Here is a 24,777-nt window from a genome sequence, read left to right as displayed (position 1 = left end):
GCACGCAGCGGGTATCGTTATTTTCTTACCTTCACAGATGATTTGAGCAGATATGGGTATATCTACTTGATGAAACACAAGTCTGAAACATTTGAAAAGTTCAAAGAATTTCTGAGTGAAGTGGAGAATCATCGTAACAAGAAAATAAAGTTTCTACGATCTGATCGTGGAGGCGAATATTTGAGTTATGAGTTTGGCCTTCATTTAAAATAATGTGGAGTAGTTTCACAACTCACACCACCTAGAACACCACAGCATAATGGTGTCTCCGAACATCGTAACCGTACTTTATTAGATATGGTGCGATCTATGATGTCTCGTACCGATTTACCACTATCGTTTTGAGGTTATGCATTAGAGACAGCTGCATTCACGTTAAATAGGGCACCATATAAATCCGTTGAGATGACACCGTATGAACCGTGGTTTGGCAAGAAACCTAAGTTGTCGTTTCTTAAAGTTTGGGGTTGCGATGCTTATGTGAAAAAGTTTCAACCTGATAAGCCCGAACCCAAATCGGAGAAATGCGTCTTCATAGGATACGCAAAGGAAACTGTTGGGTACACCTTCTATCACAGACCCCGAAGGCAAGATATTCGTTACTAAGAATGGATCCTTTCTAGAGAAGGAGTTTCTCTCAAAAGAAGTGAGTGGGAGGAAAGTAGAACTTGATGAGGTAATTATACCTTCTCCTGAATTGGAAAGTAGTTCATCACAGAAATCAGTTCCAGTGATGCCTACACCAATTAGTGAGGAATTTAATGATGATGATCATGAAACTTCAGATCAAGTTACTACCGAACCTCGTAGGTCAACCAGAGTACGTTCCACACCAGAGTGGTACGGTAATCGTGTTCTGGAAGTCATGTTACTAGACCATGACGAACCTACGAACTATGAGGAAGCAATGATGAGCCCAGTTTTCGTGCAATGGCTTGAGGCCATGAAATCTGAGATGGGATCCATGTATGAGAACAAAGTGTGGACTTTGGTTGACTTGCCCGATGATCGGCAAGCCATAGAGAATAAATGGATCTTGAAGAAGATGACTGACGCTGACGGAAATGTTACTATCTACAAAACTCGACTTGTTGCGAAAGGTTTTTGACAAGTTCAAGGAGTTGACTACGATGAGACCTTCTCACCCGTAGCGATGCTTAAGTCTGTCCGAATCATGTTAGCAATTGCCGCATTTTATGAAATCTGGCAAATGGATGTCAAAACTGCATTCCTTAATGGATTTATTAAAGAAGAGTTGTATATGATGCAACCAGAAGGTTTTATCAATCCTAAAGGTGCTAACAAAGTGTGCAAGCTCCAGCGATCCATCTATGGACTGGTGCAAGCATCTCGGAGTTGGAATATACACTTTGATGAGTTGATCAAAGCATATAGTTTTATACAGACTTGCGGTGAAGCCTGTATTTACAAGAAAGTGAGTGGGAGCATTACAGCCTTTCTGATAAGAAGAATATGTGAATGACATATTGTTGATCGGAAATGATGTAGAATTTTTTGGAAAGCATAAAGTAGTATTTGAAAGGAGTTTTTCAAAGAAAGGCCTTGGTAAAGCTACTTACATATTGGGCATCAAGATCTATAAAGATAGATCAAGACGCTTGATAAGACTTTCGACGAGTACATACCTTGATAAGATTTTGAAAGAGTTGAAAATAGGATCAGTCAAAGAAGGAGTTCTTGCCTGAGTTGTAAGGTATGAAGTTGAGTAAGACTCAAAACCCGACCACGGCAGAAGATAGAGAGAGAATGAAAGTCATTCCCTATGCCTCAGCCATAGGTTCTATAAAGTATGTCATGTTGTGTTGTGTACCTTTCAATGAGTTTCGAAAGGGGGTACAATAGTGATCCAGGAGTGGATCACTGGACAGCGGTCGGTCAAAGTTATCCTTAGTTACCTAAGAGGACCAAGGAAATATTTCTCGGTTATGGAGGTGATAAAGAGTTCGTCGTAAAGAGTTACGTCGATGCAAGCTTTTACACCGATCCGGATGACTCTAAGTCTCAATCTGGATACATATTGAAAGTGGGAGCAATTAGCTAGAGTAGCTCCATGAAAAGCATTGTAGACATAGAATATTTGCAAAAATACATACGGCTCTGATTGTGACAGAACCGTTGACTAAACTTCTCTCACAAGCAAAACATGATTACACCTTTGGGTGTTAATCACATAGCGATGTGAACTAGATTATTGACTCTAGTAAACCCTTTGGGTGTTGGTCACATGACGATGTGAACTATTGGTGTTAAATCACATGACGATGTGAACTAGATTATTGACTCTAGTGCAAGTGGGAGACTGAAGGAAATATGCCCTAGAGGCAATAATAAAGTTGTTATTTATATTTCCTTATATCATGATAAATGTTTATTATTCATGCTAGAATTGTATTAACCGGAAACTTAGTACATGTGTGAATACATAGACAAACAGAGTGTCCCTAGTATGCCTCTACTTGACTAGCTCGTTAATCAAAGATGGTTAAGTTTCCTAACCATAGACATGTGTTGTCATTTGATGAACGACATCACATCATTAGAGAATGATGTGATGGACAAGACCCATCCGTTAGCTTAGCATTATGATCGTTTATTTTATTTCTATTGCTTTCTTCATGACTTATACATATTCCTTTGACTATGAGATTATGCAACTCCCGAATACCGGAGGAACACCTTGTGTGCTATCAAACGTCACAACGTAACTGGGTGATTATAAAGATACTCTACAAGTGTCTCAGAATGTGTTTGTTGGGTTGGCATAGATCAAGATTAGGATTTGTCACTTCGTGTATCGGAGAGGTATCTCTGGGCCCACTCGGTAATGCACATCACTATAAGCCTTGCAAGCATGTGACTAATGAGTTAGTTGCGGGATGTTGCTTTACGGAACGAGTAAAGAGACTTGCCGGTAAATAGATTGAACTAGGTATGATGATACCGACGATTGAATCTCGGGCAACTAACATAACGATGACAAAGGGAATGATGTATGTTGTTATGCGGTTTGACCGATAAAGTTCTTCGTAGAATATGTAGGAACCAATATGAGCATCCAGGTTCCGCTATTGGTTATTGACCAGAGAAGTGTCTCGGTCATGTCTACATAGTTCTCGAACCCGTAGGGTCCGCACGCTTAACGTTCGATGACGATTTGTATTATGAGTTGTGTGTTTTGGTGACCGAAGTTTGTTCGAAGTCCCGGATGAGACACGGATAGGACGAGGAGTCTCGAAATGGTTGAGAGGTAAAGATTATTATATTGGAAGGTTATATTCGGACATCGGAAGGGTTCCAGAGTGTATCGGGTACATATCGAAGTACCGGAGGGGTTACCGGAACCTCGCGGTGGAAGATATTGGCCATATGGGCCATATGAGGGAGGCTAACAAGCCCACAAGGAGCTAGTGCGCCCCCCACAAGGGAGAAGGCCGAATTGCTTTAGGGAAGGGGGCGCCACCCCCTTTCCTTCTCCTACTCCCTCTCCTTTCCCCTTTCCACCTCCAAGAGAAGGGAAAAGGGGGGGCCGAATCCTACTAGGACCGGAGTCCTAGTAGGACTCCCCCCTTGGCGCGCCCCCTCTAGGCCGGCCGCGTCCTCCTCCCCTCCTTTATATACAGGGGCGGGGGGCACCCCAAGGGCACATCAATTGTTCTCTTAGCCGTGTGCGGTGCCCCCCCATAGTTTACTCCTCCGGTTATAGCGTCGTAGTGCTTAGGCAAAGCCCTGCGCGGATCACATCACCAACACCGTCACCACGCCATCGTGCTGACGGAACTCTCCCTTGACCCTCTGCTGGATCAAGAGTTCGAGGGACGTCATCGAGCTGAACGTGTGCTGAACACGGAGGTGTCGTACGTTCGGTACTTGGATCGGTTGGATCATGAAGACGTTCGACTACATCAACCGCGTAAACCTAACTCTTCCGCTTTCGGTCTACGAGGGTACGTGGACACACTCTGCCCGTCTCGTTGCTATGCATCTCCTAGATAGATCTTGCGTGAGCGTAGATTTTTTTTAAATTGCATGTTACGTTCCCCAACACTATCCTCTGTAGCGAGAGGAGGGGAGGAGGTGAGGTGGGCTGGGCCGCCTCGGCCTGTACTATGGCCTAAGGCCCAGGGGAGGGGCAGGGGGTTTTCTTTTTTCCTTTTCTATTCTTTTCTCTTTCGTTTTTCTGTCTTCTTTTCTTTTATGTTTTGTATTTTCGTATAGCAACAAATCATTTTTGTAAAATGTGTGGTTGGTTGTAACGCCCCGGATCCGATGCGCCAGGTGTCTGCCAGTTATTCGTCGTTGTTGCCATGTCATTTGCTTGCGTGTTGCATTTTGCCATGTCATCATCTGCATTGCATCATCATGTTTTTCAAAACTTGCATCCGGTCCTTTTCCCCGTTGTCCGTTTCGCGATCGGACACTCTCGCACGCGCCCGTCGCCCCTCTCAGACCTTGTTTCGTGAGCGGGAGAAAAATGTTCTCGGAATGGACCGAGATTTTCCGAGTGGCCTTGGTATAGCACCGACAGACCGCCCGTCAAATTTCGTTCCATTTGGAGGTCGTTTGATACCCCAACGGTTAACCGCGTACCCCGAAAACCCCCTTCTCTTTGCAGCCCAGCACCTCTGCACACAGCCCACCTAGCCCATCCAAACCCCCTCCATGCTCCCGGTCGTTCGATCACGATCGTGTGGGCGAAAACCGCTCCTCATTTGGACTCTCCTAGCTCCCTCTATCTATAAATAGGTGCCCTCCCCCGAAATTCGCGGATGAATCCTACCCCTAACCCTAGCCTCTCCCCCTGCGCGCCGCCGGACATGTCTGCCCGCGCCGGACGCATTGCCGCCGCCGCCCGCAGCCAACGGGAGGCTGCCACGTGGCCCCGCGCCCTCCCTCCGCCGCCGGCCCGCTCGGCCCAGGCAGGGCCCTCCCGGCCCGCGCGCCGCGCCGCCAGCCCCGCGCGTTCCCGCGCCCGCCGCCCTCCAGATCCGCCCCGCCGCCGGATCGCCTCTCCGCCTCCCGCCGATCGCCACCGCGCCGTCCCGCACCGGTGCGGCCCCGCGCCGCCGCCCGCCTTTCCCCGCGCCGGCTGGCGACCTCGCCGCCCGCCGTCCGCCGCCTCCCGCCGGCGCCGGCAGCGAGCGCCGCCCCGAGCCGCCCATTCTCCGACCCCGGCCGCCTTCCTCCCCAACTCCGGCGAAGATGCCGGCGAACCTCGGGATCCGCGCCCCGAAACCCTATATCTGAGCAGGTTGACCCCGTTTTTCTAAGTCCTGAGATTTCAACATCATGCATGTATCTTGTGTACCCTGTAACTTTGTGTATACTTCTCCGTTTCATGCATATAATATATCGAAATGTTCTTCACGAGATGTTCTACATTTTGTTACATTGTGTCATGCTTGTTAGAGTTCATCTTGATGCCATAATCATCGTTGCAAGAGTGCTATATGCTGTTAACGGCTGTCTGTTTACAGAACTTGGTGATTTGTCTTTTTCATTGCATTTTGTGTGTGCGTCCTATGAGCTTGATGTCTACACGTGTTTTGAACTACATCATGACATCTTTATAGGGATGTTTGTAGTGTACTTTTAGGACCTCTGTGGTGACTAGCACAAGCATGCAAAGTAGCCTCCGTGATGTTGCTGATTTCTGTGACAGTCATTTCTGCTAAGTCCGAGTCTGTTATATTTTGTTGCCATGTAAACCTGCTGCTACAAATCATTCTATGCATAATCTGGAGATGTTCACTAAGGATGTTTTGTTATAAATGTTATGCTATATCCATCCATACCCTTGTTTGCATTTATAGCCTGCTGTAGCTTGTTGTTATCTTGCTCTACTTTTGCTATAGAATGTTCCTGGCAGATTGTTTACATGTTAGTCAATTTTGCCATGGTTGTTACTAGTGATCAATGTACCCTATGACTATGCTATTGCTATTATTAGCTTCATATTTATGCCATCTTACTGCTGGTTACCTTTCCATGCCATATATTGTTCTGTGGTGAGTGGTTCAAGCTCACCAACATGCCTACTTATCGTTGTTTCTGCCATGTCCTGTTATTTTCACCAAGTCTGAAACTGTCATATTACTTGCTATGTTTACATGGGTGCCATCATATCTTCTGTGCCTTTTTGGCTCATGTTCAGTAAGGGACATTTGTTATATGCTTTGAGTAGAATCATGCCATGCTTTCTTTTGTCTTGATAAGTTCCTGTAGCATGTTGTTTGATAGTTCTAAACTTCGCAACCTGATGTTATTTCTGCCATGTTCAGTAATTTCTGCTAAGTCTGTGAACCTGTTATTATTTACAATCTTCCCATGTCCTTTTGAGCATGTTCTAGTGATTTCTGGAGACATCTCAGTGTTCATGTTTTGTGATGCTTTACCTGTACATCATGTCCATGCCTTTTGTTTTCATTTTGAGTTGCTGTAGCATATTGTTTTGATGCTTGTAAGATGCCTAGTTGCTGTGTTGGACAGATTGTTGCTATATCTTGTTTGGAGTGTATGTGTTGCCCCGTTGCTCCGTTTTGAGCATGCTCTATATGAAACTTGCTTAGAATTGCATGTAGTTTCATATTATCATGTTGCATCCTTATCTTGACTGTGTTTGCTTGATGTTGGAATGCATTTTGCATCAATGCCATGGTTAACTTGTTTTGCTCATATCTTCTAGGCCGTAGCTCCGAATTAAATGAACTTTATATGTAACTTGATTAGATTTTCGTGTAGATCATCTTGGTAGATCTTAACTTGCTGTTTAACAACCTGAACATAAGGTTTATTCAGATCTGAACCAATTTCGAAATTTGCATATGAGGACTTACCGGATTTTTTATATGTTGTTTCCGGCCTCATTTAAACTTGCTTTGATGTGTTGCTCTTGTATGCATCATCTCTTGCCATGAGTAGCTTCATGTAGCCTTGTCATGCATCATACTTGGTGGAGCATCATGCCTTGTTCTTGTGTGGTGTGTTTACCATGTTGTGTGCTTCTTCTCGATAGTTCCCGTGTCGTTGCGATCGTGAGGATTCGTTCGTCTTCGTGGCTTCATCTTCTTCATGGACTCGTTCTTCTTCCTAGCGGGATTTCAGGCAAGATGACCGTCACCTTGGATCTCATTACTATCATTGCTATGCTAGTTGCTTCGTTCTATCGCTTTGCTGCGCCACCTATCACTTGCTCTTCAAGCCTCCCAAATTGCCATGAACCTCTAACCTTTGTCACCCTTCCTAGCAAATCGTTGTTTGGCTATGTTACCGCTTTGCTCAGCCCCTCTTATAGCGTTGCTAGTTGCAGGTGAAGATGAAGATTGCTCCATGTTGGATTATGTTTATGTTGGGATATCACAATATCTCTTATTTAATTAATGCATCTGTATACTTGGTAAAGGGTGGAAGGCTCGGCCTTATGCCTGGTGTTTTGTTCCACTCTTGTCGCCCTAGTTTCCGCCATACCGGTATTATGTTCCTTGATTTTGCGTCCCTTACGCGGTTGGGTGATTTATGGGACCCCCTTGACAGTTCGCTTTGAATAAAACTCTTCCAGCAAGGCCCAACCTTGGTTTTACATTTGCCTCACCTAGCCTTTTTCCCTTGGGAGTCGCGCATCCTGAGGGTCATCTTTATTTTAACCCCCCCCCCCGGGCCAGTGCTTCTCTAAGTGTTGGTCCGAACCGAGCAGCCTGCGGGGCCACCTCGGGGAAACTTGAGGGCTGGTTTTACTCGTAGCTTGACTTATCCGGTGTTGCCCTGAGAACGAGATATGTGCAGCTCCTACCGGGATGTCGGCGCACCGGGCGGCTTTTCTGGTTTTGTTTTACCATTGTCAAAATGTCTTGTAACCGGGATTCCGAGAGTGATCGGATCTTCCCGGGAGAAGGAATATCCTTCGTTGATCGTGAGAGCTTATAATGGGCTAAGTTGGGACATCCCTGCAGGGTATAAACTTTCGAGAGCCGTGCCCGCGGTTATGTGGCAGATGGAAATTTGTTAATATCCGGTTGTAGAGAACTTGACACTTGACCTTATTTAAAACGCATCAACCGCGTGTGTAGCCGTGATGGTCTTTTCTCGGCGGAGTCCGGGAAGTGAACACGGTTTATGGGTTATGTTTGATGTAAGTAGGAGTTCAGGATCACTTCTTGATCATTGCTAGTTTCACGACCGTTCCTTTGCTTCTCTTCTCGCTCTTTTGCGTAAGTTAGCCACCATATATGATTAGTCGCTGCTGCAACCTCACCACTTATCCTTTCCATACCCTTTAAGCTTTGCTAGTCTTGATACCCATGGCAATGGGATTGCTGAGTCCTCGTGGCTCACAGATTACTACAACAACAGTTGCAGGTACAGGTTTTGCGATGATCATGACGCGAGAGCGATGTTTCTTGCTTTGGACTTCTTCTTCTGCTTCTTCTTCGATCAGGGGATAGGTTCCAGTTCGGCAGCCTGGGCTAGCAGGGTGGATGTCGTTTGAGCTTCTGTTTGTGTTTCATCCGTACTCGGATGTTGTTCATGTGTTTGATGTATTGATGTATTCGTGCGGCATTTGTATGCCTTGTATGTATCCCCATCTATTATGTAATGTTGATGTAATGATATCCACCTTGCATAAGCGTCTTCAAGATGCGCTTCTATCCTTGGTGGGACCTTCGAGTTCCTTTAGGATAGGGTCGCATCTTGGGCGTGACATTGGTCCCAAAAATCAGTATGCAATATGCCTCACTGCCACAAAAAGTTTGGGAGGGATTTGAATTAGTTTGGAATTTTCATAAATTAGAAAAGGATATAAATGTTGTTTTGGGCACTGTTTTAATTAGGTTAAGGCATTTAGTCACTTTGTAAAATGTTGATTTGTCCATGACAATTACTCAGTGAATATTTGCAATATTATGAACTATTTTTCTTGCATGACAGAAGAAGTAAATAATTGACTTGTATTTCAAATGGAATTTGGATTTGATTTTTCTCAAGTGGCAATTTTGCTTAGTCAAACTTGATGACATGGCACCATTAGTGTGATGTCACTGTAGTATGACACTGGAGGTGTTACACGAGGGTTTGCTGTCGATATGGGTGGAAGAGGATGGCCAATGTGCCACCGACTAGCGGGCCAGGGGGAGAACTAGGTGTGTGTGTCGTGCGTGTCTGCCTCGTGTCCGCGCCGACGCAAATCAGGCTCAAAATTGGGTCGGGAATGGGTCGGCAGGCGGACGAAAAATGGACGCGCGTCCGTTTGTGTCGGCGTGTTGGAGTTTTTTTAGAGGTAAACCACATTTTATTGATAACTAGGTGTTCGGTTTACAGGAATGACAAAAGGGTCGTGGGGTAATCTCATCCACAAATGGCGACCCACATCTAAAGAAGAAGAAAATTTAGCTAAATTATGAGCATCAAAGTTCATACTACGACATTCAAAAATAAACTCGCAACTAGTGAAATATCGTGCACGAGCGCATATCTCCTTGATAATAGAATTGTCCCTTCCTTCTGTACCATTTCTTCTCTCCTTCACAACTGTCTTGCTGTCGCATACGATGACGATCCGGTCAAGGGATAAATCCAGCGCAATAGCTAAAGCTTCACGGCAGGCCAGTGCCTCTAGCGTCGCTGGGCCAACTAAGTCACTGAAAACCATAGCTGATGACCCCAAAAATAATCCTGAATGGTCGCGGCATATTGTCGCTGCTGCCCAACTTCTTCCATCTCGTGAAAGTCCTCCATCGACCTGAATCTTTGCCACTCCTGAGCTGGGTGCTATCCACTGTTGCGTGACACTTAAGCTAGTCACTTGGTTTCTAACTTGCAGCGATGAGCGTGCAAGTAACTCAATGGTGTCAAGTTCAGAAATGTAGTTAATGACGAAAGCATGTGTTGCGTGCGGGCTTTGTAGGACGCCCTCATGAATCGCTTTACGCCATACCGCCCAGATGTCCCAGTGGGTAACAACAAGCTTTATCAAACTAGCATACGGTACTTCCTCTATGAGTGCAAATAACCATCGCTTGGCATTCGGTTCCGTCAAAGGTTGAACATAGTCATCCACATCTTCATCCACTAGGGCCCATACGTACCTTGCTATTGAGCACTCTAAAAGTGAGTGATGCCAAGAATCCAGCATTCCACATAACTGGCAATTTTCAACCTCTGACATGTTCCTCTTGTGTCGGACATCTTTTGTGGGAATAGAGTGTTTTGCAAGTCTCCACTGAAGCTACGGACCTTTCCTGTCACTTTAATAGACCACAGCGAGGTCCAAGCATTAGCTTGTGTTTCATAGTCCGAGCTGCTTGCATTACCTTCTAACCAATCTTCTCGCCGCCTTTTTGTATCAGCTAGCATGCGATAAGCTGAGCCCACAAAGAAATTACCGTTCTTTTCAAAGTTCCAAGCCTAAAAATCGTCCATCCGTCGGGTGCATATAGAGATGCTCAAAATAGTTCTTATATCTGAATCCAAAAAGTTTTGATCCAAAACCTCGCTCATTAGTGCAGCGTTAGTGTTGTCCTTGAGCTCACTTACCAACAAGGGAGGGTTAGTCGAGAGACATACAATTGATCTCATTGTAGTATTTTATGGTAACCAATTATCAGTCTAGAATTTTGCTGTATAACCATCACCAATTCGCTTATCAAGCCTTGACATAAAAGTCTTTTCAAAATAGCAATGCCAGGGGTGCGTTGGAGTTGCTCTAAGATTGTTTTCTGCTGCCTAATTGGATGTCCGCTGGCAAAACCGTCTATAGTCGGCCTCGGCCCAGCCCATATAACGGCTGCATCTGACCACCCGAGCCGACCTCTCGCCGTCGTCTTCCTCCTGGAACCCCCGAATCCTCCTCATATACCTTCTAACCAATCTCCTCGCTGCCTTTTTGTATCAGCTAGCATGCGATAAGCTGAGCCCACAAAGAAATTATCGTTCTTTTCAAAGTTCCAAGCCTAAAAATCATCCATCCGCCGGGTGCATATAGAGATGCTCAAAATAGTTCTTATATCTGAATCCAAAAAGTTTAGGTCCAAAACCTCGCTCATTAGTGTAGCGTTAGTGTTGTCCTTGAGCTCACTTACCAACAAGAGGGTTAGTCGAGAGACATACAATTGGTCTCATTGTAGTATTTTGTGGTAACCAATTATCAGTCCAGAATTTTGCTGTATAACCATCACCAATTCAATTATCAAACCTTGACATAAAAATCTTTTCAAAATAGCATGCCAGCAGCGCATTGGAGTTGCTCTAAGGTTGTTTTCTGCTGCCTAATTGGATGTCTGCTGGCAAAACCGTCTATAGTCGGCCTCGGCCCAGCCCATATAACGGCTGCATCTGACCACCCGAGCCGACCTCTCGCAGTCGTCTTCCTCCTGGAACCCCCGAATCCTCCTCATCCCCCCCTCCCCCTCTGTCGCTCTTATCGTCGTCGAGATGTACCATCCCACGAGAGGCGGCGTCCGCGGCGGGCGAGATCGTAAGTCCCCTAATTTCATGTTAACTTTCTCTGACGACGCGGTTCTGCAGCGACCGTTAGGGTTTCTGGCGATCTGTTGTACCGGTGATCCCCAAACGACCTGTTCTCCTACCCTGCGTTCGCGGGCCTGCTCTGGGCTGTTGGTTCCGCTCGATATTTCGTTGGGGAGATGGGAATTGCCAAGGGATTGGGTTATTTTGTGCTACTGTGTTAATTTAGGAGGGTCACGATGTAGACACGTAGTCGTAGGACCTACAAGGACCACGTTGAAACAATAGAGAGGGGGATACTTTTACCATGCTAAATTACCAAAACTTACGCTGGAACACCCCCCCCCCCCCCCCCCCCCCCCGCCCCCCTTTATCATTTAGGACCTCATTTTCCAGGATTAGACATGATGTCACATAGTAGTATTTCACTATTCTGGCATCAGCATCCATCTAAGCGAACCAGTGTTTATTCTTCAAGCTGGTGGACAACGCAAGAATGAAGACATTGACTTATGTTCATTATATTTCTATATCCTTTTTAGATGTTAGTTGCATCACTGGAATGGGCAAAGTCCCTGCTAATCAACAGTAAGAATAATTTACCAAAATAATTAGATTCTAGTTACAATTACATCCGCGCTTCTGCCTGTGTTCTGGAACAGTTATAGCAGTATATAGCCTAGTGGTATTATGTTTTTACTTCACATATTAGGAACTAGTTGTACCTTGCTTGCCTATTTAAATGAAACGGTTGAAATACAGTTTTAATGCCATGCCTCTACTATTCCGCAGTGCATCACAAAAACTGTTTTTTTCTTCTTAAAAACCCAAAGTACAAAATGTGAACCTAAAAGTCCAGATCACAACTCAGACGTGTATTCGATCATTAGTTATTGACTTATTGTCACTGATATTTCCATTTTCTAGCCTTCTATTATACTTATCATTATAACTTTGTTATTATATTGTGACATAAAATGGAGATCGATAGCTCAATACTCAGTATCTTGTCTTATTTATTCTCACAGAATTCAAATGGGATGATGTGAAGGTTGACAAGCACCGGGAGAATTACCTTGGTCATAGTGTTAAGGCTCCTGTTGGTAGATGGCAGAAAGGTAAGCGCCCCTCCCCCCCTCCCCTCCCCTTTCTTGCACTACGGATTTCTTATGTCACTGCCCTTTCCTAGTTTCGTGAATTTGATTCAAAACCTCATGTTTCTTGGTATAATTTCCTGCTGAACCCTGTTCGCACTTGTGAACTACTTTAATATGCGATGAGCTCCCTATTTGATGTGTGTGTAACTACGTATTCTTCTAGCAAAGGGCACACTAGTTATAATAATCTCAAAGAATCACATTGCTCTAGCAACTCATGTCCTGAAGTTGCTAATCAAATCATTGCTGACTGTCTGAGTTGTTATTATGTCTTTTTACAATTTCAGTATTATGTTTTAGTGAGGCAAGTTTATTAGTGCACTATGATCAACTAGATTATAGGATCTGGCATAATGTAAAAAAGTCAGTCTGCATACCTACTGTGCTACTCGTATCTCTGAAAAAAAACCTGCTATCTGCTAGATCATCTCTATGGATTGGATACATTCTGGATACAATTAGGTTGAGCAATTACACAGTTCAACCTTCTAGTTCATAGGTATGGTGTGCCAGTTGCATAATAACATGTTTTTTTTCTTTTACCATTTATTATGCTCTTGCGGTGGTAAAATATGAACACTAGCATTGGCCTAACTGCCTTTTGATAGCAGCAAGTTCCTGATTGTGTCTTACGGTTGGGCTTGCACTTAAAGTAGGCTGAAATGGCAATGCATCTTGCATGGATTTCTTTAGTCTTGTAATTGACTGCGCAAATTTTCTGCTTTATAATAGTATTGACACTCTGGCTATCTCTGCCAGGGAAGGACTTGTTGTGGTATACAAGGGATAAGCAATCTGACTCAGAAGACGCTATGAAGGAAGAAATTAGGAGAGTGAAAGAGGAGGAGGAACAGGCCATGCGTGAGGCACTTGGCTTAGCTCCCAAGCGTAGCAGTCGACCAAAAGGCAATCGTTTAGATAAGCATGAATATGCTGAGCTAATAAAGAGGGGATCTACCGCAGAGGATTTGGGAGCCGGCCATGCTGAAGCAGCACAAGTGCAAGGATTAGGTTTATACAAGTAGGTTTTCACACCAGAACAATTTATTTATGTTTTTTTAATTCCCTTGGAATGTGGTACTATATATTAGTATAATATTTTATTGCCAATTTATCTAATTTAACGCACATATTATCTCCATGACTCCAGGGCTCCTCACAACGAGGAAGAACCAAGCTCTCTTAGTCCTGACCCTCCTGGAACGGAGCCTGAGCAGATTGACTTTGCACCTGCAACGAAGCAGGAAGATTCTGAAGATGATAGGAAGGGGAAAAGGCGGCGCGAAGAGAGGAGAGGGGACAGAGAAAAAGAGCGGAGGCGTGAAAAGCACTATGAGGGAAAAGAGAGGAAGCGAGACAAGTATGAGAGTAGACACGACTCGGAGGACAGGGAGAAGCGCCACCGCAAGGATAAGCAGAAGAGGAGGCATGATTCTGATTAACGTAGCAGGCTAGCAGCGCTGCAACAGTATTGCTACTGTACCTTTGCATGTTTCATGACTTGGATGCTACTCTTGCTTGATAATGTAGTGTATGAAATTCTGCTGTCTATACCGTGCCCCTATTTCGCAGAAACACATGTGCAACTACGGATGGAATCGCATGACTTCGTTGTGCTTGTTGAAGATTGAAAAGATGGTGTTTCATGACGAAGACTGAAATCATGTCTGATGAATTTTAGTCGGCGCGAATTTTATAATTCCATTGGTTACTTGTTCAATCAGTTAGAGAAGTTCTGCCCCGGGTGCAGCAAAAATGAAAGACCCTTTGAATCAAATAAATTTTCTAGGGCCTCTTTCTAAGTATTTGACATTATATTCGGAAAGCAATTTTTTCATTGACTCAAACATCTTGCAAGCATTTTTTTTTCATTTGTTAATTACCCTGCGTTGTAGCTGGGGCATAAATATTCTAAGGGCAATACTGGGCGCCGGCGCGCCGGCCGAAAGTTTCGGTCGGTCGCACCCTAGCCGCCAGATGCCACTAGCCCTGGCCGTTGGATATATAGAAAAAGAAAACGATTTGCCCCAGACATTATCTCCCTCCTGACGCATCTCGCCCTCGCGCAGGTCTCTGTATTTAACCGTCTCGTGCAGTTTCCCCAGCGCCGCGCTCGCCTTCCACTTGCGCCGCCCGCGCTCGTCCTCGGCCTCATGCTCGCCGGCAACCCGCTCTCGCCGACGCATCCTTGGGCCGCCCGCGCTCATCCTTGGCCTCATGCTCGCCGGCAACACGCTCTCACCGATGCATCCTTGGCTGCCCCACGCTCGTTCTTGGCATCGTGTTCACCGGCAACCCACGCTCGCCGCCGCATCCTTGGGCGACCGTGCTTACCGGCCATGGCAACCCTGGTGGAGATGGCCGCAGCACCCCGTCGTCGAGCTCGCGCCGTACCTCGCCCTTAATTTGCTGGTCACTACAAAATAAATCATGGGTCGTAGCAAAAAATTAAGACAGTTCCAGCGAAAAATCACTTTACCTCGCCGGTGATGCCCATCCCCCTCCCTCGCCCTCCTGTAGAAACAAATGGCGACGACTCCGTGGTCTCGCAGCAAACGGCAGTTGTAGCAAAAATTGGGGCTGGTTCTAGCAAACCAAAAAACGATAGTAGCAAATTTTTGGGAAATTAGACGGCGTCCCAACAAACCGAACCCTGGTGGTAGCAAAAATTGAAGCTTGTTCCAGCAAACCAGAACACCGGTGGTAGCAAAGATGCAAAGTTGAGGGCTGGTTCCAGCAAATCAAAAAGGCGATGGTAGCAAAAATCGACGCTGGTTCCAGCAAAATACAAAAGGGTGGTAGCAAAAAATACAAAAGACGACGCTAGTTTCAGTAAAACCAAAACGCCGATGGAAGCAAAAATTTGTGCGGGTTCCAGCATCTGGCCACCATGGTGGTAGCAAAGATGCAAAGTCGAGGGCTGGTTCCAGCAAATCAAAAACGCGGTGGTAGCAAAAAACGACGCTGGTTCCAGCAAAATACAAAACGGTGGTAGCAAAAACATACAGAACAGCGCTAGTTTCAGCAAAAAACAGAACGCCGATTGAAGCAAAAATTTGTGCGGATTCCAGCACCTGGCCGCCATGGTTGTAGCTCTTGCCAGCATCCACAGGCTGCCGCTATAGCTGGAAGCACCATACCTCCGCTCGCCGACAGTCGTCCTCTACGCACCTCTGCTTCTTCGTTTGTGCTCCTCCGGGATCGCTCGCTCGCCACACACCTCTTCCGCTGCCGGCGAGCTGTTTATTTGGAGGTAGACCACGGGAGGGAGAGGACGCGGGGGAAGAATGGTTGTGTGGCTGGGAATGCGAGAGGATAAGGAAGAGGAGCAGCTCGGGTCAGTAGATTAAAAAGCGGTGGGGTCAGTAGATAAGGCCGCACACGGGCCAGACGATCTGCTGCAATCGAACGAACCGCGCGTGACCGGCGCAACGGTTTGGCCAGTGCCCCGGCCAGGAACGTTTCCCATATTCTAATGATCCAACATTAATCGTATCTATATACCTTCAGTGTTAAGTGGTGTTGTGGGTTATTTTAATTTTTTTGATCTTGTTATGGGCTATTTTTACATGACAGCCTTTTTTTTTTACAAAATCTGTCTGGGAAACACGTCCATCCAAAAGAATAAATAAATATACCTAGCTGCATGACTTCATGGGTACGAGACAATGATCATCGCTGCGTTCTAATTTCCTGAGAAAGCCATGATTCCCAGTAGCAAAACTAACAACAGTTTTCAGATGAGAGAAGTGCATATTTCAACTTCAAACTCTTGCCCTAGTCTAATTTACAATCCCGAACTCCAATACTGTCTAAATTACAACTCCCAACTCTCAAAACCGGTCAGAATTCAACCCTTCTCTATCTGTTGACCGGTTTTGACCCATTGACTAGTGAACCGTAAATAAAAAATTGAAAAAAAATCCAAAAATAATTTCTTTTTTGCACAAGGTGAACAGTAAATTCAAAAAAAAAGTAAGAAGTTGAGAAATAAAATTTCAAAAAATAATTTTGATTTTGTTGTGCAAGTAACTCGTGAATACGCAAAAAACAAAATTATTTTTTGAATTTACTGTTCAGCCGGTGAAAAAATCAAAATTATTTTTTGAATTTTTATTTCTCAACTTTTTATTTTTTTTGAATTTACTGTTCACCTTGTGCAAAAAAGGAATTATTTTTGGATTTTTTTTTCATTTTTCCCATTTTTTATTTACTGTTCACTAGTCAACGGGTCAAAACCGGTCAATAGGTAGAGAAGGGTTGAATTTGGACCGGTTTTGGGGGTTGTAATTTAGACGGTATTGGAGTTCGGGGTTGTAAATTAGACTAGGGCAAGAGTTCGGGGTTGAAATATGCACTTCTCTCTTTTCAGATCAATGCACCCATTTCTGTTCTTCAAGCATTGCGGTATGAGCTTCTCCAATGGAGAAAGACATCGTGATAGAGATTCTAAGAGCATCTACAGCCCCGCGGATAGTGACCGGTCACGTCTCAAATAATCCTTTCCACAACAGGATATCTGAAATTAGAAACCTCAAATCCATACTATTACATGCAACGAAAACCGAATCTTAAGTGGAGCTCGTCCGGCTCCACCGTGGCAATGTCCGGCGGCTAGCTGCGGTTCTCCAAGTGTTGGTCCGGTCGCCAGCGAGGTAGAGTAGGACACGGGACACGAGCCGGCTCACGGGACTCAAGGCGCTGCCATCTCCCATGCCCTACTCTTCCTTGTCAGAGCCCGGAACCCTGACGGCGCCGGTGGACGTCAGATCGATGATGGATACATCCTGGGACGAGCCGGCGACATCCACCACGACGCGGTTGCGGCTCCCGGACCGGTGCACCACGGGGTGTGAGAGATCTCCAGTTTCGAGGTTCATCGATGCGTGGTTCTGTTATGCTCTCATTAGTACAACCTGTTTTCCAGGATCGCAAAACCCAAAGCTGATGATTATTTCAAATCCATCAATGTCAAGGCGGCGTACCACACTGACGAGCCTTTTATTTTGGCAAATCAAGCAACACAGATATTTTTCTTGGAAGACACATTTGCATGTAGTGATGACTGGAGAGTATTGCAAAGGTTTGAGCAGAGGAATTCGTTTAATGAAGTTGCATAATAAGATGATGCTTACACTGCTTCTGATGTAGAAGATTCCACAAATGTCCGTACTATCTTTGAGAACCATCACGTCAATAACGCTGGCGAAAAGATTCCCTGTCAGGCTGTGGACGTACGAGAGTTGATCAATAAGACGCCAACGTTCGAGGACATTAAGGATGAAAAAGAAGATGACACTTGGGGGAATTATGATTCAGACTGATACACATGGCGAAGATGTTGACGCTGCTGCAGATGATGATTAGATTGCTTTTGTCGTATTTGTCTGTGAGAAGACGACTTTTTATCTACTATGTGAAATTGTGTTTGCTATGACAACTTAAACCTGATGAAGTTGTTGTTTAGTATTTTGCCGTGAAAACATCACTTATTATGTAGGTTGATTTGTGTTTGCTGATTGTATGACGAGTAAAACATGATGACATTGTTGTTTAGTTGTACTCATATTTGGCAGTGACTTGTATTTGATGACATAGTTTGCTGTTGGACTGCAATTTGCTCTACCTCTTCGAATGGGAATAAAGCTGACCCGACAGGGCCTCTGCTAATTTATTTATTAGCAAAAGGGACTCTGCTATTTATTTATTTATGAGCAAAAGGGATACCCCATGATTTTCGTTAATAGAAATCACTAGATGTTCACAACACTACGTCAAGCCTGCTAAACAGGTTTCATTCATTACTAGTTTCTGTAAAATGCTCATGTCATAGCCACTGAATACATCACGAGTGCTACATACACTGCAAATAAAGAGACAATCATCCTACGGAGCACAACGATCTGCTCATTATCTTCAGAAGCTCTTTCATCTCCTCATTGTTGTCAAGGCCGTTCAGCAGCTGTTGCTTGCCCATGATCAGATGAACTTGAAAGGATCAAGAAGAGGTGTCTAGAGGGGGGGGGGGGTGATTAGACCCTCAACAAAGAAAAGTAGCAGTTCTTAAATTCTTCAAGTTAATGTGAAGTTTTAGCACAAGTTTAAACATTCACAATACATTTCAAGCAAGCATGGCAAGAGTATATGAGCAGCGGGAAGTAAAGCATGCAAGTTGCAACAAAGTAAAGGGATGTGATTGGAGTGTGCAAACGCAATTGGAGACACGGAGATTTTTGGCGTGGTTCCGATAGATGGTGCTATCATACATCCACGTTGGTGGAGACTTCAACCCACGAAGGGTAACGGTTGCGCGAGTCCACGGAGGGCTCCACCCACGAAGGGTCCACAAAGAAGCAACCTTGTCTATCCCACTATGGCCATCGCCCATGAAGGAATTGCCTCACTAGGGTAGATCTTCACGAAGTAGGCGACCTCCTTGCCCTTACAAACTCCTTGGTTCAACTCCACAATCTTGATGGAGGCTCCCAAGTGACACCTAACCAATCTAGGAGACACCACTCTCCAAAAGGTAATAGATGGTGTGTTGATGATGAACTCCTTTCTCTTGTGCTTCAAATGATAGTCTCCCCAACACTCAACTCTCTCTCACAGATTTGGCTATGGTGGAAAGATGATTTGAGTGGAAAGCAACTTGGGGAAGGCTAGAGATCAAGATTTTTGTGGTTGGATTGGAATGTCTTGGTCTCAACAGATGAGTAGGTGGTTCTCTCTCAGAAAATGAATGCTGGAAGTGTAGGCACGTTCTGATGGCTCTCTCACTTATGGAGAGGAGGGTGGAGGGGTATATATAGCCTCCACACAAAATCTAACCATTACACACAAAAGAGCCAACTCGGTCAGACCGAATGTGTGAACTCGGTGAGACCGATTCAGTTCAAAATGTGAACGTTAGGATTTTCGGTGGAACCAACATGATCAACTCGGTGGGACCGATGTGCTAGGGTTAGGGTAAAACCTTAACTCGGTTTGACCGATTACACAAACTCAGTGAGACCGATTTTGGTAATAAGCAAACAGAGAGTTGGTCAAGCAAACTCGGTGGAACCGACTGCATATCTCGGTGAGACCGAAATAATTGCAACAGGCAAGAGAGAGTTTGCAAGCCCATCTCGGTGAGACCGAGATCCCAACTGTGAGACCGAACTGATTAGGGTTTCTGGCAATGGCTATGTCAAGTGAACTCGGTGGCGCCAGATGAATCAAATCGGTGGGGCCGAGTTTGACTTTAGGTTTTGGACATATTTGGATATGAGAAAGTGGTTGAGGGATTTGGAGCATATCACTAAGCACTTTGAGCAAGTAGACCATTAAGCAACACCTCATCCCCTTTTAATAGTATTGGCTTTCCTATGGACTCAATGTGATCTTGGATCACTAAAATAGAAATGAAGAGTCTTGAGCTTTTGCCAATCTTCTGTCCTTAGCATCTAGAAGGGGTTCCACATCCTCTTGTCCATGCCACGCCTTTGTTGAAGTTTCTGAAATATACTAGATGAAAATATTAGTCCAGCAAGAGATATGTTGGCATTAATTACCAAAATCACCCAGGGAGCACTTGTGCTTTCAATCTCCCCCTTTTTGGTAATTGATGACAACATACATCAAAGCCTTAGATAAAGATATGAAGAATAACAAGTAAAGCTTGGGAAAGACATGTAACACATGTCAGAGCAAGCAATGAGTTACATGTATCTTGGTTATATGCATAAGAGCAAATGATGTTAAATATAGGAAACGTACCTTCATGTTCATGAGTCCTTCTTGCAAACAATATGTACATCAGCAAGAGATCATCATGCACATGAGTGTGATGCATATACTTACCTTGTGGTCTTGAGCTGGCTTTGGAGGAGGTGAACTTGAGAAAACAAGGTTAGATAACACAAGAACACCTATTAAACAAAGCAAGTTGAGAAAACCACAAAAGGACCAAGATTGGGATGAAATGTAGTGAGTGAGTACTTAGTACTTTATTTGGATATAGACATGTCCCCAAATAAGAAAGATATGCAAGGAATTCCAAAGATTTTCTTCCCTTAGGGATGAGCTCATTCTCCCCCTGAATCTGATATTGGATAATGGGAGAAGACAGGGAAAAGAAAATCAGGACAAGGCAACAAAACCATTACTTACTTAACATGTCTTTCCCCTCTTAAAGACATGTGACTTCTCTCCTCTATGGTTGATAAGCATCTGGAGAAGCTAAGATGTGCTTTCTCTCTCTTATGTGATAAGCTTTGATGTGCTCTCTCTCTCTCTCCCCCTTTGACATCAATTTCCAAGAAGGGATCTTCTGGAGCATGAGTCAAGTAGGTTTGGTCCTTGAGTCACATTACAAAGCAACATGTAATTTAAGATGCTAGTAGAGGACAAGAATCATCGAGCGGAGCTGGAAAGGAAATGACAATGGCAATGGCAAAATGCTTTCTCAGTAGTGAAATTGGTAGCGCCGAGTTATTTTCATCGGTGGTACCGAGTTGGCAGTGTCATAGATGATGCATATCGGTCAGACCGGGTTTGTCCTTGTCGGTTGAACCAATGAACAATTTACAATGTAGCATTGTAGTTCGGTCTTGCCGAGAGGCAGAAATCGGTGAGACCGAGTTCAATACAGAGGACATATTTTGTCATCTCAGCTCACTTAGCAAATAAGATCTCACAAGGATTTGCAGGGAATTAACTAAAAGATTTGCAATGAATTAGATGCAGGGACTGCAGAACATAACAGACAAAGAAATGAAAATATCTAGACGAAGTGAAAAGGGAAACAAACATGCTAGACACAAATGCAAGAACACAAAGACATGCTAGAGAACTTCATCTAGAAAGGGTCGGCGACAAAGTAACCTATGTTAGAGTATATTGATTGAGGAGTCAAGTGAGAACACTTGATCATAGGTCATACTCATCGTTTAAGCTCAAAATGGGGTTACCATTTTTCGTTTAAGCATTTTGATGTATTCACATCTTGTTGAGCTGCTTTGACCCATGACTTGGGATAAAGCTTCTCTAAGATGGAATAACATACCTTAGGTGGTGGTGTTGATCTTGATCATGTAGTTGAACGTGTTTAGGATGCTCAAGGTTGATGTAGCTCATCAAGAGTTGGGAGCACCACTTGTAGTTTGAGTTCATCTACCTACATGGGTTAGTCTTGCAAGGAAGAGCACTTGTGTATCCAAAATGACAATCATGAAATTTGATACCAATTGAAATTTAATATATAGAAATTGTCAAAGGATATGTTGAAAGGATTCATGCTTCCTTGACTTCAACCACCATATTGTAGAGACTTGGTGATGTAGAGATTGCTCAAGATGTGAGTGAGTTGCAATCTCATAGATTGGGGTTCATCCAAGTACCTACAAGGGTTAGATGACATGCAAGGGTACAAGTATAGATCCATGACATATGATCATCATCATAAGAGAAATATCAAGGATTAGTCAAAGGCTCATGCCTTGCATGCATCCAAATGGAGTTTCTACTCCAAGTTTGAGGCATCAATGATGTTCAATTCACCTCTCAAACGGCAACATACTTTCTCATCAAGCGGTTTGGTGAATATATCTGCCAGTTTCTTATCGGCACGAACATGCTTAAGATCAATGTCTCCTTTAGCAACATGATCTCGAATGAAATGATGACGAACTTCAATATGCTTAGTTCGAGAATGTTGCACGGGATTGTGAGCAATCTTAATAGCACTTTCATTATCACAAAGCAATGGAACATGTTTCACATATATCCCATAATCTTTAAGAGTTTGGGTCATCCAAAGTAATTGAGCACAACAAGAACCGGCAGCAATGTATTCCGCTTCGGCGGTGGATAAGGATACCGAGTTTTGTTTCTTGGAGGACCAAGACACAAGAGATCTACCAAGAAATTGACAAGTACCTGAAGTGGGCTTTCTATCAACCTTGTCACCGGCATAGTCCGAATCGTAGTAGCCAACAAGATCAAAAGAAGACATCTTTGGATACCAAATGCCAAAGTTTGGTGTATGAATTAAGTATCTCACTATCCTTTTCATAGCCTTAAGATGACATTCCTTAGGGGGCACTTGATATCGTGCACACATGCACACACTTAGCATAATATCGAGACGGGAGGCACATAGATATAACAATGAACCAATCATAGAATGATAGACCTTTTGGTCAACCAGTTTGCCATCCTTTGTCAAGTCAAGATGTCCACTAGTAGGCATGGGTGTTTTCATACCTTTGCTTTCTTGCATGTTGAACTTCTTGAATAAGTCCTTGGTATACTTTGTTTGGGAAACAAAGGTACCCTCCTTAGTTTGATTTGCAAACCAAGAAAGAACTTGAGTTCACTCATCATAGACATCTCAAACTTCTCCGACATTAGCCTTCCAAACTTTTCACTAAAATGAGGGTTAGTCGAACCAAATATGATATCATCCACATAAATTTGGCACACAAATAATTCACCATTAACCCTTTTAGTAAAAAGAGTAGAATAAAATTTTCCAATCTCAAAGCCTTTTTCAATAAGGAACTTGGTCAAGCATTTATACCACGCTCTAGGAGCTTGTTTAAGACCATAAAGAGCTTTGTGAAGTTTGTAAACATGATCGGGTTTCTTAGGATTAACAAAGCCGGGAGGTTGTTCAACATAAACTTCCTCCTCAATTTCACCATTTATAAAAGCACTTTTAATGTCCATTTGATACAAAGTAATGTCATGGTGAATTGCATAAGCAAGTAAGATGCTTATGGACTCAAGTCTAGCAACGGGGGCATATGTCTGACCATAGTCCATACCTTCGACTTGAGTGTAGCCTTGAGCGATGAGACGGGCCTTGTTGCGTACAACTTTTCCATCTTCATCTTGCTTATTCCAAAACACCCATTTGGTACCAATGACATTTTGGTTGTTGTCCGGCTTTTCTACCAAGGTCCACACTTGGTTCCTCTCGAAGTTGTGTAGCTCTTCGTGCATGGCGTTCACCCAATCCGGATCATCAAGTGCTTCTTCAACCTTCATAGGTTCAATACTAGAGATGAATGAATAATGTTCACAAAAATTAGCCAAACGAGTTTTAGAGCGCGTAATTCTCCCGGTTTGGATATCATCAAAGATTTGTTCGACGGGATGGTCTCTTGAAACTCTTGCTCTAACACGTGAGAGCTTTTGTTTGGGTCGGGGTGGAACATCTTCTTCATCATCTTGTTCATCCTCTTGGCCTTCTTCGTTGTTGGTGTTGTTGTTCTCTTGTGGAGGTGGTGAAGGAGGTTGATGAGGTTCATCTTGGTGTACATCCTCGTTTTCTTCATCTTGGCGTGTCCCACTTGTGGATGCCTCCGAGTCAACTCGTGGTTCACCTTGTCATGAGGTAGAAGCTTCCACTTGGACGCACGAGGTACTCTCCTTCACCTCCATTGATTGAATCTTGCCAATAGACAAGCCTTGGATTGCTTCCGAAGGGTCCTTGTCTCCTACATCAATTGGCAATTGCTCTACTTGCGAGCCGTTAGATTCATCAAACTTCACATATACTGTCTCTTCAACCTTTCGGGTGAAATTGTTGTAGACACGGTAAGTGTGAGAGTTTGAGCCATAACCGAGTAGGAAACCCTCATGAGATTTAGGAGAGAATTTAGAACGACGTTTCTCATCAAGAATATAGCACTTTGAGCCGAATACTCGAAAGTATCCAACTTGGGGTTTGTTACCGGTGAGAAGCTCGTATGCCGTCTTGCCGAGTAGCTTGTGAATATATAGACGATTTGTTGCATGACAAGCTGTCTCAACCGCTTCCGCCCAAAAGTGTTTTGGCGTCTTGTACTCATCAAGCATCGTTCTCGCCATCTCAATAAGAGTCCGGTTCTTCCTCTCAACAACTCCATTTTGTTGAGGCGTGTACGTAGCCGAGAACTCATGTGAAATCCCTTCTTCGTCAAGAAAGGTGTCCACATTTGCATTCTTGAACTCCGTTCCATTGTCGCTGCGAACCTTCTTGATCTTCACTTCAAATTGATTTTGGGCCTTCTTAGCGAAGTTCTTGAAGATCTTTTGGACCTTTGATTTATCATCAAGAAAGAACACCCATGTAAATCTTGAAAAGTCATCGACAATGACTAAACCGAACGAG

At 44.1% G+C, this 24,777-nt stretch overlaps 1 protein-coding gene and 1 long non-coding RNA gene across 2 annotated transcripts; one reads left to right on the top strand and one right to left on the bottom strand.

Annotated features, from left to right (window-relative positions):
- Positions 1 to 11,304: 11,304 nt before the first annotated feature.
- Positions 11,305 to 14,288, top strand: LOC109765555 (uncharacterized). The gene is made up of 4 exons (XM_020324338.4): positions 11,305 to 11,488; positions 12,507 to 12,596; positions 13,395 to 13,656; positions 13,786 to 14,288. Exons 1-4 carry the CDS (start codon positions 11,446 to 11,448, stop codon positions 14,075 to 14,077), a joined length of 687 nt encoding a protein of 228 aa, XP_020179927.1. The 5' UTR covers positions 11,305 to 11,445; the 3' UTR covers positions 14,078 to 14,288.
- A 162-nt stretch (positions 14,289 to 14,450) lies between these two features.
- LOC120969404 (uncharacterized) lies at positions 14,451 to 15,952 on the bottom strand. Its single transcript, XR_005763572.3, has 2 exons — positions 15,115 to 15,952; positions 14,451 to 15,044 (listed from the first exon to the last, which is right to left on the bottom strand). It is a non-coding gene; the product is annotated as an uncharacterized lncRNA (long non-coding RNA).
- Positions 15,953 to 24,777: the final 8,825 nt, after the last annotated feature.

The sequence above is a fragment of the Aegilops tauschii genome, chromosome 7, assembly GCF_002575655.3.
Source record: "Aegilops tauschii subsp. strangulata cultivar AL8/78 chromosome 7, Aet v6.0, whole genome shotgun sequence".
Taxonomy (NCBI): Eukaryota; Viridiplantae; Streptophyta; class Magnoliopsida; order Poales; family Poaceae; genus Aegilops; species Aegilops tauschii.
The sequence above is the reverse complement of the archived record's forward strand: the minus strand, read 5'-3'. Positions and strand labels throughout refer to the sequence as shown.